The 12818-nt window shown below is 43.4% G+C and overlaps 1 protein-coding gene across 2 annotated transcripts; it reads right to left on the reverse strand.

Annotated features, from left to right (window-relative positions):
• Positions 1-269: 269 nt before the first annotated feature.
• Positions 270-12724, reverse strand: DAGLB (diacylglycerol lipase beta). 2 transcript variants are annotated; one of them, XM_062503559.1, is made up of 15 exons: positions 12613-12724; positions 11998-12149; positions 9674-9848; positions 8907-9168; positions 8694-8819; positions 7585-7712; positions 6558-6684; positions 6131-6214; positions 5603-5680; positions 5124-5204; positions 4908-5035; positions 4389-4457; positions 4220-4292; positions 2991-3244; positions 270-1540 (listed from the first exon to the last, which is right to left on the reverse strand). In XM_062503559.1, exons 1-15 carry the CDS (start codon positions 12705-12707, stop codon positions 1348-1350), a joined length of 2025 nt encoding a protein of 674 aa, XP_062359543.1. In that variant the 5' UTR covers positions 12708-12724; the 3' UTR covers positions 270-1347. The 2 variants fall into 2 exon arrangements, with proteins under 2 accessions (XP_062359543.1, XP_062359542.1); XM_062503558.1 differs by having other exon boundaries at positions 8907-9198.
• Positions 12725-12818: the final 94 nt, after the last annotated feature.

Below are 12818 nucleotides of genomic sequence, written 5' to 3' on the forward strand. Positions count from 1 at the left end.
AGCACACAATTTTGTTCCATGCCAGCAGCCTTGTGTGCCCACGTCTCCTCAGGGACAGTGTGCAAAGCCCAGGCTGGCAGTGGTGTTCTGAGAACCCAAACTAAACACAGCACTTGGCAACAGCTCTGCAGAGGCCTGGCTCTCTCAGTGCAGTTGTTACAGCTCCTGCTGCTGCTTGTGCACTGGGTTACAGCTGCTGACAGTGGGGGGCAGGTTCTCTGTTCCACTCCCCTCTATACAAACAGAAATGCTTTTCCTCTGAACTTGTCACACTTTGTGCCTAAATGCCCCAGATTCCAGGCTTTAAATAAAAGCCTTACTCTGGGTGTTGCCTCCCCTCCTCCAGAGTGGCTGGTGCCCTGGGAACCCCCCAGGCCTGAAAGCAGCACGGTCCCTGCCTGACCTCTTTGCTCTGACAGCAGCACTGGTACCTGTCATTGCACAGGAGCCAAGGTTTTATTCTCCATTTAATTTTGTCTCCATATCGAGTATCACAGCAGGAACATCCACACAGTTAATTCTCAACCACATCATATTTTACTTACATCAATTTCTTTTAAATAAATGCTGCTGAGTCTTAAAAAGGAAAAAAAAATAAAATAATTACACACTAGAAACAATGAATCCACTTTTTAAAAATCGTTACAACTGGTTACACATTCTTGGCAGAATCAGAGTGGTGGTGAATAGCTGGAGCTAGAGCTGGTGACCAGCATGATGCCAGGGCCTTAATGGTATTTTTTTTTTTTTCCATTCTCATTAAATAGTTTTAGTTTCAAATCAATAAAAGCAGCGATGTAGATCAACAAATACAACAGACAGGTAAATTAAAGAATATTGCACATGAATATCCAAGCATGATTTAACCACAAGCCCTCCCCCGCAACCCCGGGATCCCAACACAATCCGTAAGAAAAAAATAGTGCAATCACTGAGCCAGACCCAGCCCCGCCCGGGCCGGGCTCCCTCACCCCGCAGCCCCGAGCTGCAGCGCCGCCCTCCCTGCAGCCCCTCGGCTCCGCCACGGCCACGACCCGCGGCCTCACGGTTCTCACACACGCTCACTTTGGTCAAGCGTTCAGCTGCTGCCCCAGCGCACACAGGCTCGGCTGGAGCTTCCCATCCTGATCCGTTCTGGAAAAGCCCAGCCTTCAGCACAGAGGCACAATCTGTGCTTTCAGCAGCACAACAGTCCCCGAGGTCGCTGCAGAGGCACGGGCACCAAGACCCTTGTTCATTTTATGCAATGTGAGAAAAGTACTGAAATCCACTTAGGCATGAAAGTGGAATGTGTCCTGAATACCTGAAACCTGCAAAAAAGCCTCCCAGGTCGTCCTTGAGCTGTGGTTATACTGCACTGGGGTTGTATTCTCGCGTTTGACAAGACAGACACGATCCATGTTCCTGAGACAAACTGTTCAGAGCTTTGAGCACAACATCTGGCATGTGGTCTGTGATCATCTTGGGACTTATTAAAATGCTGCTGAAGATGGTTTCGTTTGACCATCTTGCCGTATATTTAATATCTGAAGAACACAACCTAGGGAAAAAACACACCACAAATACAATGCTCTGTCAGAACTGGAACAGGCAACATGGAGACTGGACATGGCTCAGGTAGGAACTGGAACCCTCTCACAGCAGCAGGTGGGATCCCAGAAAGCTGCAGGTCTGCCCTTCAGCAAACAGCTGGAATTGCTGCCATGAAATGTCCCTGAGGGCAGAACTGCACCAAATTACACTGTTCTTTAACAGGGAAAGAAGCCATCAAAAATTCAAATAATCCTGCTCCCAAAACCACAGACTACAGCCTGAGCAAGGAGGGGGAAGGCATTAAACACTGCACATTCACATGGCAAACGTCAAATTTAGGGAATGAGACACACTGGTACCAATAGGAGACCAGGCAATACATTTAATGCTGCACATAGGATGCACCATTCTTTAAAACTGAATCCCAGATACATGATAGGGGCTCTTGTGTGCTAGGCCTACTTGAAACTCCCATTATTAACTGATGTGCTGTGGAGTAAAAGACAGAAAAGAAATTAATTCAATAAAGTAAAAGAGCAGCCATTGGGAAAACCTGCCCAGGTCAGAGGTATTAAAGTATCTAACTTGGAAAAAATAGTATTAAAATTATTAGAAATTAAAGATGTGAAGCTTAAACGAAACGCTGATTTTCTGAATGGAAGGAAAGAAGTAAATTTCTTCTCCAGTATTTTCTTTCCTCTTTGCAAGGGACAATTTCTCTTTTTTTTCTGTAATATAGTCTTGTGCAAGTTAGAAATGCTCTTATTTCTGTTTCAGAACATGAGAGGGTATCTGGGCCTGCCTCGCTTGTAGGCTGTTTCAGGTTGCTTTGTCTAAAAAACCCAACATCAACAAAAAAACACAAAAAAACCCCCTGAACACAACATTGCCCCAACAAAGCCATAATTCTCACACTTCCAGCAGTTTCAGCTTTCTGGTGTCTTTGTCTCAGCTTCCTGCATCCACAGAAAAGCAGCAAGTGACAGGAAAAACTACAGACTATGTGGGTACACACTGGGTACTGGGGCAGCTGCAGCTCTCCTGCCTGGCTGGGTCAGGATTACAGGCACTATTGCACCTCCTTCTAATCAACATTCACAGGACTGCTCAGTAACAAGGTATTGTGTTACCACTTCACCACTACCAGGACACACTGAAGATCTGCAGTCTCTGGCAGAAACTGCAGCCAGGCAAGGCTGAACTTGCCAGTCTTGGTGTCTAAAGTCCTCACTTCAGCAGCTGCAATAAATGGGCAGGATAAGGCATAAAGACAACAGTGTCCAGGGCTTGAAGTGAAACAGAAAGAGGCTGGGAGGCACAGAATAGAAACTGGAAACTGGGTAATGTGCAATAATCAAAACTGGGTACTAGAGATGCAGGTAAGTCACAGAGCTGGGACAAGGAGCTGTAAGTAGACTTTAGGGAGACCAGAGAGCGGAATTCATCATTCCACTTACCTCCTAGAACTGCATTCTTCAACAATGTGGATGATCTTTCCAGGCAGATACAGATGAGGATACTGAGGGGGTGAATTCAAGTGTGGCTCCTCCTCGAGGGCGTTATACGAAGGCGACCGATGAACCATTAAACTTTCCTCGGCCAGGAGGGGCTGGGTCAGGGCATCCTGGTTCCTTCCATCCAGCTCTGTAGGGAAGTCATCAGGATCTCCTCCAAATACCTCGTACCAACACCCCCGCAGCAAAATCTGGTACTGAAATCAGAGAAAACAACAGTCCAGCTGAAGTTTGGCATCTCTTCAAGTAACTTACTCTAGCTGTGTGCTTGCACACGCTTCATCTGAAAATACAACTAAAAGATTAAAGATTACTTTATGCACATCCTTCCCAAATTTTGTTTGGTAATTATCTCCTTCCTGAATTTCCCCACAGTAACACAGTATGGATCCTAAGCCTTCAGTCATACTACAGAAAAATTGCCATCTCTACCAGCTGAATTACTCCATGTGGATTCTGCTCTGCAGGTTTAACTTTTCTTGCACCTCTAACTTCTGTTATCCATTATCTTATTCTGTATTTATGATGTCACACGTACCCTCTGTTCATCCCTGGAAATCATGTGGGTATGGCAGATTCAAACTCAGATGTTCAAAAATGGCAATTCTGAACCTTTAAGCCACACCTCTGTACCTCCAGTACCATCCTGCCTGACACCACATTGATCCAGCATACTCAAAACTGTTTCCCACTAACAGTACAAAGAGGTAAAGAATTAACACTGTTACAGAGTAGTTGCTTTCCAAATGAAATCTGACAGTAATATATAAGGAAAATCAATAATTTGCTTACTTACTGATACTTGTTATTACACTATTAAAGTAAGTAATCTCACTGACTTTATATAATTTTAGGTGTTTGGGGCATTTTCCCCATTTTTAGTAGTTTCCTTTTATCACCAAAACTAGCAAACAGATAATTTCAGGTCTTTGATGTTGTAAACCAGCATACTGGGAGTCTTACTGAATCCTAATTTCCAACAACACAGCTTTACAGGATAGGAGAATAATACAAATGTCACTGAATTAAAAGCAAACAATTTTGTTCTGAAACACAATTTAAACTCTCAGCTTTAAGATCAAAAATACTCACACCCGCAGTTACTGCATTAAATTTGGAGCTTAACCCAGGTAACAATTCCACAGTTTTAACCAGGAACTGCATTTGATTACCTTGGGTCTGTTGCAGTTTGCCACAATTCTCACTATTCTTCTCTTTAAATCCTCCATGTTAGGCATACTTAACCTGTTTAAACACAGAGAACAAAATAAAAGCAAAGCCTCCCATTGTCTGCTATCAAACACATATCGAAATATAAATTTCATAGTATTTTCATCTCACCTTGCAACAAGGTCTTTTCCAACAATGACTGAAACAATGAAGTGCTTAGTGTAATCTGCAAGTGATTTGCTTAAAAAAAAAGAAAAAAAGGCAGTTTAGATGCACTGAGGAGATAACCACACTTTAGTTTTAGGATGATCACTACAATTCAGTAAAAATACAAATATGTGACAGCATCATTTGCAGTCAGAGCCTCAGTGGGTGTTCAGACCTCCTTGAAGGTGACAGACTAACTTCAGTGCTGACTCTATGGGTGTGTAGATATCTAACAGGCCAAGGCAGACAAGCCAGCTCTGGAACACTTATTTTAAACTCTAATTATACTGCCTGACAGAATTCCCCAGATGTGTTTCATTCTGTAACACTCCACCAAGAACTCGACTGGAGCAAATTAATGAGAGTGAAGCGTTGGGAACATACAAACTTCCCACAGTCAGCCCACAGCTGCCAGCTAACACACCTGGCAGCTGCCTTGACTTTTAGAGCTTAGGCACAGAACCAAGAACAGAAGTCTCTCACCTTAAGAGCCCTCCTGGGGGAGAGAAGGCATAACACCTCAGTGTGGGGAAGGAGTTCCTGAGCATGATGGCCAAGATAGATGCTGTCCCACCACCCAAACTGTGACCAACTATCACAAGTTTATATTCCTGCAGACAGAGACAAACTCAGATGGACATAGAAAAAAAACTGTGAGGAAGTTTTCTGACAAATCAATTTATTTGGAAGGTAACTTACTGGGGCAATTGTGAAAGCCTGGTTTAAAATTCCATCATTTATTAGTTTTCGATAGATGTAATTTGCAGCTTGAGTTATTCCCTACAAGAGAGCATTTCAGGTTAGAAGGGTATCTAATCTGAGGTGTGATACATGAATAGTTTAAGTACAGCACCATCACAGCACAACTTCTTTTTGCAAAGCTGGTCTTCTCTTTGACATCCTGCTGACAGAGGTCTGGTTATAACCAAGAGGTCAGCATGTACTGTATGTTTGAGTTAAAAAGGTTTTGGGATATTTCATGAGAACATTAAGTCTGACAAGAGGATTAAAAATTCTGCCTTACAGTGCCAAAAGGCAGTATTTGATGCACCAAACACTGAAATAATTTGTGCAATCCATCTGAGAAGTAGAATATTCTTCTGTTTAACTAAGGATCCCAGGAGTTCACAGCTTGCTACTGCAGACCTGATCTACAAAGAGCCACAGGCTGCACACACCTTATGCACAAACCCATTCTCCAGAACTTCCTCCAGTGTCAGGTCTTCGCAGTCTGCTGACAGATCAGTGAGAATGTCCTGTGAACAAAACCTTGGTCAGAGCTCCCTGAAGGGCTGTGTGCCTCGTGGGTCATGCTCTGCTGCTCACCCCTGCCACAGGGACATCACCAGCTGGCTGCCAGGTGTGTGAGCAGCACAACACATCTCACCACTCACCACCAGCAACCCACAGCAAACACACAGCAACCACAGCTCCAAGCCTGGCAACTATTTCCAACTGCAGACATACCATTATGGGTGCACCTCTACTCACAATGACTTGGAATTACCCCTGCCTGTCCTCTCTCTCTTCCAGTAGCACAGGGAATATTACCCATCCAAGAGCAGAAGGGTTTACAACTTAAACATGGAATACTCCTATCTGTGAGTGAGTTATTTTAACATGTGCCAGCATAACACAATTTCCTCTAGGTACTGGGAGTTCACTCATTTCTATAAAGCTAATTATTGATACCAGATGGATGATACCTCAAAAGACAAGGTTCCTCTCACTGCGACCACAATAGCTTCTTTTTTGTGATCCAAAGCAACAAAAAATGGAATCTCATAGATCTGGAGGAGAAAAATGTAATTAGTAAAGACACCAACGTTTTGTAAGGGCAAGCACTTGTTCTCACTTTCTGGAAGCTCACTGGCCTCCATACTGTACTATGTAAAGAAGCTGAATTGGTCTCTTATTTGGTTAGTCTAAGTGCCTTTTTTCAGTACCGAGACAGATTTATATCAATGGTTTTGTGGCTGTACTGTTAGCTTAAAAAACAAATCCAAAGTGCACGTTTTCATTTGCCTTTGCATCTTACACTTCATGAATGCTGAAGGCAAACTAGACCCTTCACCCCTTGTTTTCCCTGAATTAATCACTACAGTTTACTGAATGCCTGTCCAGATTGTTTACCTTGTTATGAAAACTGATATGGATGAAGTCTCTGTACTGCAGTCCTGTTATTTTTAGGATGGATCCAAAGTGAAAGTTATGATGATCACTGCCCGTTATATCAGAATCTGTTGGTCTACTTCTGCAACTAACAAACACAGAAGAGAAAAAATTTCATGATCCAATTTTTTAGGTTTTCTTGCAAGAAATCAAACTCAGCTAAATTTGCAGTGAGCCTTCTGCGAGGAATCAGAAGTGCTTTCTTTTTGCAATAGCACCAGTAAAAATTCTGATGCAAGATGTTACCTCTGCCTTGTTACAGGACCATTGGCAGAGCAAACAGTGCAGTAAGAAAAGCATTCTTAAGATTACAAGCCACTGAGAGAAAATACAAATGAGGAAAAAGGAAATTCAAGCACAGCAATCTTATCTCATGTTTTACTCACAGTATTATGCGATATTTTTTTCTCTGAGTGATTTATATTTCAGTAGAGTATATGGATATTTCATATTAATAATTACAAAATCATTCTTTCAGTCACAACTATCAGTGCTCACATACAGTAATCCTACATAGCAATATGCAAAATGACATACTGACCATAAACATTTTTGAGTAAAGGGGTCAAAAGGAACAGAAGGGAGGCTGGAGGGACAGGGAACTTCTGCTAATTCCTTAGGACAGAGAAAACTATTGATAGATTCTTATTTCCATTTGAAAATCTGTGCCCAAAATGCACCTCTAAAAAGCCTCATTTTAAAACATGTTTCATTTTGAGTTCTTCATCTTTTTGCTAAATGAACTTTTTAAAATCTCAATCACAAACTTCTACCGTGAAAAAAAAGCCAATCTGTTTGAGGGTGGAAAGATATTTGAATTTTGTTTCTCTGAATTTCTGAAAGATAACTCTAGCAGACAAGCTCATGTACTCCCAAGAGTGATACAATTTAATGCAACAAAACCACTGGTATTGTAACTATTTTATTTCTGCTAAGACTAGTTAAATAGAAGGCAGTTATGTGTTTTAAGCTCTTGGGTCAAACCTACCAGTCACTATTGAGCTTACAGAGTGCAGTATATGGGTTGGTGTACACATAGTAGGGCCAGCCATAGGCAGCTGCAGCAAACAGCATGTAGTGAGAAGCATTCTCCAGCTCAACATCCAAATCATCCGTCTGGAAGCACACAGGGAAAGAAAAGGAAGCAGAGAAAGGGAGGAAGGTGTGTTAGGCAGTCTCAGAATAAAACTGAACACAAACTAGTGAAAATCAAGGCATGATGAAATACACACTACCCAAAAGGAAAACCTCAAGGTCTAAGAGGAACTAAAAATAGCCACTTGTATTTCAGGAAAAAGTATGTGTTTATTTATGTAGCTACACAGCTCAAGGATCTTGAAAACCTCTCACTGAATCAGTTTCTTCCAATGCTGATACACTGATAAGCTCAATGCTGAAAACAACATACACTTCAAATATGTTACCTAAGGATGTCCAAGGGAAGGCTAAAGAATCTGCAGCAGATCTCTCTGGTGCAGACTTTTAAAGCACAACCCCGTCACACTGGCTGAATTAGAGAAGTTGACAGAGATGCATTGGTTGAAGTACAACTACATGCATCTATGAAACAGGCTTAAAAGGAGGGGAAAAAATTTACAAAGGCACTTTTCCACAGAAGACCAGGAAAAATCAGCTGGCAAACTAAATGACCACCTGCAAGCATTTAAAAGATGCTACTTTTGCTTCTTACCTTGTCTGGGTATTTGCAGCAGACAAACAGCCCACAACACATACTAGAAGATTATCTTCTCAGTTCTATGTAATCAGTTCCAAATATTCATTCTCCCTCTGCTCCCTTTCTCTCCCAACTGTTCAGCAATAATCAAATTCCTAAATGGTTCCTTTTTTGTACTTAATTCCCCACTCAAAGTTCTATTCATGCAAAAGCAGAAAAACGTTTTTGACCCCAAACTTGTTTTCACTGCATTTATTAATAACGTACATTGCAATTTTTATTGCAGTGTTTAATTTTATCAAAAGAATAAACAAACAAACAAACCCAAAAAAAAATCCTCACCGGAAAGAAGTGCATTTCAATTTGATCTGGCACCATTTCTTAGAATAATTACACCATTGGCTGCACCAACTGTATCTTACCACGAGAGATGATGGAGAATGACACAGGACTTCTTCAGGTTCTTTGGGGCAATTTTCCATTTTATCTTGCTCTTGATGGAGCAGAATCAAACCAGCTGCTATGTCACTTGGCACCAGATCAGTGTCCTGTACAAAGACATGGAAGAGACTGTAAAACTATCCCACACCTCAACGTGGCAAAACTCTGACCATGATCGAGGCTCTCCCTCTTACTGAGAAGTAGTTGCGGAAGAGCTCGGCGATGCTGGTGAAGGCCACCCGGTGATCATCATCCTGCACGATGCAGCAGCACAGCAGCCTGATCCTCTTCTCCCACACCCTGGTGGCAGAGCTCTTCACATTGTACAGCAACTGCCCCGACTGGCTGCTCTCCAGGTTACGGCTCACACCGTCGGGCAGGTAGAAAGTCTTCTTTCCCCCGAGGGGATCGAAGACAATGACAACTCCAATGACGGTAAAGATTATGATAATCCAGCTGCCAGACAGGAGGGAGTGGGATAACAGACTGTGAAACCAGACACTTCTGACAAGTGTGCAAGAAATCCCAACTACAGATCTTGGCAGACAGAAACCGAAGCTGGGTATGGAATTCTGTATGGAAACCTCTGCTGCTGTCCTGAGGCTGCAGCTCTTCGGACTGTGCTTGCAATACTCTGGGCACCAGAACAAGGCTGGTGGCTCAGTTCACACAGGGCACCAAACCCGAAATCACTGCCCAGCGCTTTGGAAACAGCAGTACAGAGGAGTGGCATCTCCATTTTTCACCACCAGCTAAGTGATCGGGTTACCACACTCTTCATATTTACCCAGTTTCCTACACTCCCGTTGCCCCCCTCACCCTTTCTGACCTTCACTTCCTTTCCTTCACTGCAGGACATGTTCTCTCTCCCAGGGCAAGCAGCTTTTTTAAGGACGGATACCAACTCATTTTCCTTTTCCCATGCACTGTCAAGCTCAGGTTTGTGGGGAGGCACCTTTACCTTGCAATAACTGTCCCAATGACACCATTTATCACAGTCTTCTCACACTGCACGCTGTTGTCTGACACCCACACAGCTCCTACAACAGCCCAGATGAATTCAGGGAAATAGAGAAGCAGGCGAGTATAAAGTATTTTGGGAAGTGATTTTCTTGGGCCTGGATTAGAAATTGTTCCTGAAATTAGAGAGAGAATTTACAGTAAGAACTGTTCACAAATCCACCTCAAGTACATAAAATCCTATTGGAAATACGAACTTTCTGGGCTTTACAGAAAGTAAGAAACGTAAGTGAAACTATGGAGTTCTTTCATACTGGAAAGCCATCACTGAAGCTAAGAAAAAACATAGATTTATAGCTGTGATTCTTAGAATATACTCTACTAAAACCCAAAACAACTCTAGCCAGAGATAGTTCTGCACTGAACTTGAGGCAGCAGTGCTGTGCCCATGCCCAGTGTAAGCCAAAGCTGCATCCAGGAGCACTGGCTCACCTACATCTCCTTGTAACTCTTGGGGCCTGCTTTTATTATTCCACTTAGCTTCTAGTTGGTTAATATTTCATTTTCAGATGCTATTTTTGCTGGGCTACAATGAAGTTTTTTTAATAGAGTTACTAGGTAATAACAGGAGAACAAAAGTAGGACCATTACCATAACAAATACTTCTCAGACTATTTTCTGTATTGTTAATTTACTAATAACCTCTTTGTTTTAGTACTCTAAGGTAATAAAAAAGGGAGTCACTTTTGGCCAGCTCATCTCCTTAAACCAGTCTGCTGATCCCAGGGTAATGAAGTAGTGGGGTGTGCATGCTCAGGTGTAGACAAGTAATTTGTAAAGGCTGCAGAAAAAAAAAACCAAAACTTTGGGAACTGTTTTCCAATTACAAAGTTGTGGTTCACACCCAGTGATAAAGCTGTTTCAAAAGCCCTTGATCCAGAGGCTGCTTTTCCCCATTCTCATGTTGCAGCGTGTCCTGATACAATCAGAAGGAACTGTGTGTCCTCTAAACAACTTTTCCTTTCTCAGCACCACCTCCAGGGTGTGAGGGCTCCAGCCAGGTTCCCTGCTGGCATCACCAATCCTCAGGACAACACAAGGGCTGGTGCAAGACCAAGCACACCCAAATCCACACATTCCCACCACAGTCCAACACACCTCACCCTGTTTTCCTGGAAATTTAACCTCAGAATTCTTCCATTTCCTAGTTACAGTGGCCTCGTAGCTGTACTTTCATACGGAACAAGGTTCTTTTATCACTGCTATTTAGTTACATCTCTCACTTCTGCAGCTTTGGTTAGAGCCTGGTGCTGACAACACCAAGGACACTGAGCCCTGTATGGCTCATTCACTTAAGAGCTGGACTCGATGATGCTTGTGGGTCCTCCAAACCAGACTATTCTGTGAAACTTTGAGATAAACATCATGGTCTGGCTGATCTTACTTCCCCTCCTCTGGAAACTGAGAAAACCAGCAGTCAGATTCAAGGCCAGTGTTACCATCCACACCTCTGCTCTGTCATAGTTTCTCTCTGTGCACTCTTAAAATTGCTTAAATGAAAAGAAGTATACTTATTTACAGAAGCATAAATACTTATTTTCAGTGAGTCATGAAAACCTAAATATTAGAAACTGTGGAGTCTCATCTGTTACTCCAGAGACCACACACATATTTCAAAATGATCTTCTTAACATTACTTCGATGATCAGGCGCCTCACCAGAAAAATACCTTTCTAGCAATTTTAACCCAAAATGAACCATTTCTACAAATAATTAGATGTTGCATTTGGGTCCTTACTTCTGTTCAGCCATTCATTTCAAGCCGTCCTGTTCTATTTAACAATACTCATTTTCAGCTTTATTATGACATTCATACAACTCACTTTTCTGTGTGTTTTTCCTCAAGCAGCCCACTGCAGCTAAGGGACTTTGACAAGACATGACTAAACCTGCCTATGCAAGGCAGAACTAACAGGATACTTCAAATGATTCTGGATACACTTCCCTAAATTACTGTCAGAGAGGTTGAGCACTGTTACATCACAGATCATGCATAGAGAGTTTTCAGGATGCTCTGACGGCAATGAACCATTGGCTGCATTAAGCTGTTGTACCTATTTATTCTGTTAGGTTCCAGACTAACAAAGATAATACTATTAAAGCAAATATGTTAATGCTGATAGAGTTTTTCAAGTCTGACTACCATGAAAACACTTCAGGTTTTTTTTTTTTTTGTATTTTATAATCCAGTCAGCTCCGGATTAAAAACACACATCTATTACAATTCTACTAGATAAACACAAAACATAATTATTAACTATTTACCTTGCATACTGATGTATACAAGAGCAGATAACGCACATATTATGGAAGCCAGAAGAATGATGAGGCCGAGCAGGTAGCTGTGCAGCAATCCTCCCCCGGGACAGTTAAACTGCCCCTTGTGAACTGTGTAAAGGACAAAAATCCCAATCCACCTGCCGGGAAGGGAGATAACAACAGTTACAGCAGGAAGGGAGAAGTGCCGGCTGCGAAGTGATCACCTGACGGCAGCAGTCGTCTTAATGAAAGCGCTGCACAAAGATTAGTAGCAGGGGACCTGTTACATAAGGAAAGTGTCAGGATGAAACCACAACACCGACACTCAACAGGAATTACACTTCAACCGAGTGCAGACGGAGACACCTGCTCCCTGCCTGGTGCTACTCACTCCCTCCCTCAGATCCCAAAGCACCGCGGCCGGCGGGCACAAAGCAATCACTGTATTAATTACGAAACCACTCGAGCGCTACTCGCAGATTAAGCCCAGCGGGTGACGGCGGCCCGGAGCGCAGCGGCAGCGCGGGGCACTGCACCGTGAGTGCTGTGCCAGGGACCGACAGCGTCCGGGCCGCGGGCACCGCTCATCCCGCCGGGCAGCGGCCCCGGGGCGCGCCTTACCACACCAGCCTGACGAACAGCTCGAAGGCTCCCGGGAGTACGAAGTCGTCGCTGCCGATGGCCCAGCGCCGGCCGAACAGCACGAGCCCCGGCATTCTGCGGGTCCCCCTCAGGGCCGCCCGAGTCCCACGCTTCCCCCCCCCCCCCCGCCCTCAGGCCTCACCGCCCGCCGGGGCGGGCACGGCCTCGCGCTGCCGTGACGTCAC

The sequence above is a fragment of the Cinclus cinclus genome, chromosome 16 (assembly GCF_963662255.1).
Source record: "Cinclus cinclus chromosome 16, bCinCin1.1, whole genome shotgun sequence".
NCBI classification, from domain to species: Eukaryota; Metazoa; Chordata; class Aves; order Passeriformes; family Cinclidae; genus Cinclus; species Cinclus cinclus.

Excerpts from the sequence above, each read along its gene's own strand:
- DAGLB (XM_062503558.1), bottom strand. The coding sequence starts at position 12,707 with ATGCCGGGGCTCGTGCTGTTCGGCCGGCGCTGGGCCATCGGCAGCGAC. Across the intron at positions 12,150-12,612 it reads CTGTTCGTCAGGCTGGTGTG|GTGGATTGGGATTTTTGTCC; the intron begins GTAAGGCGCGCC and ends CCTTCCCGGCAG. Across the intron at positions 6,215-6,557 it reads ATATCAGTTTTCATAACAAG|ATCTATGAGATTCCATTTTT; the intron begins GTAAACAATCTG and ends TTTCTCCTCCAG.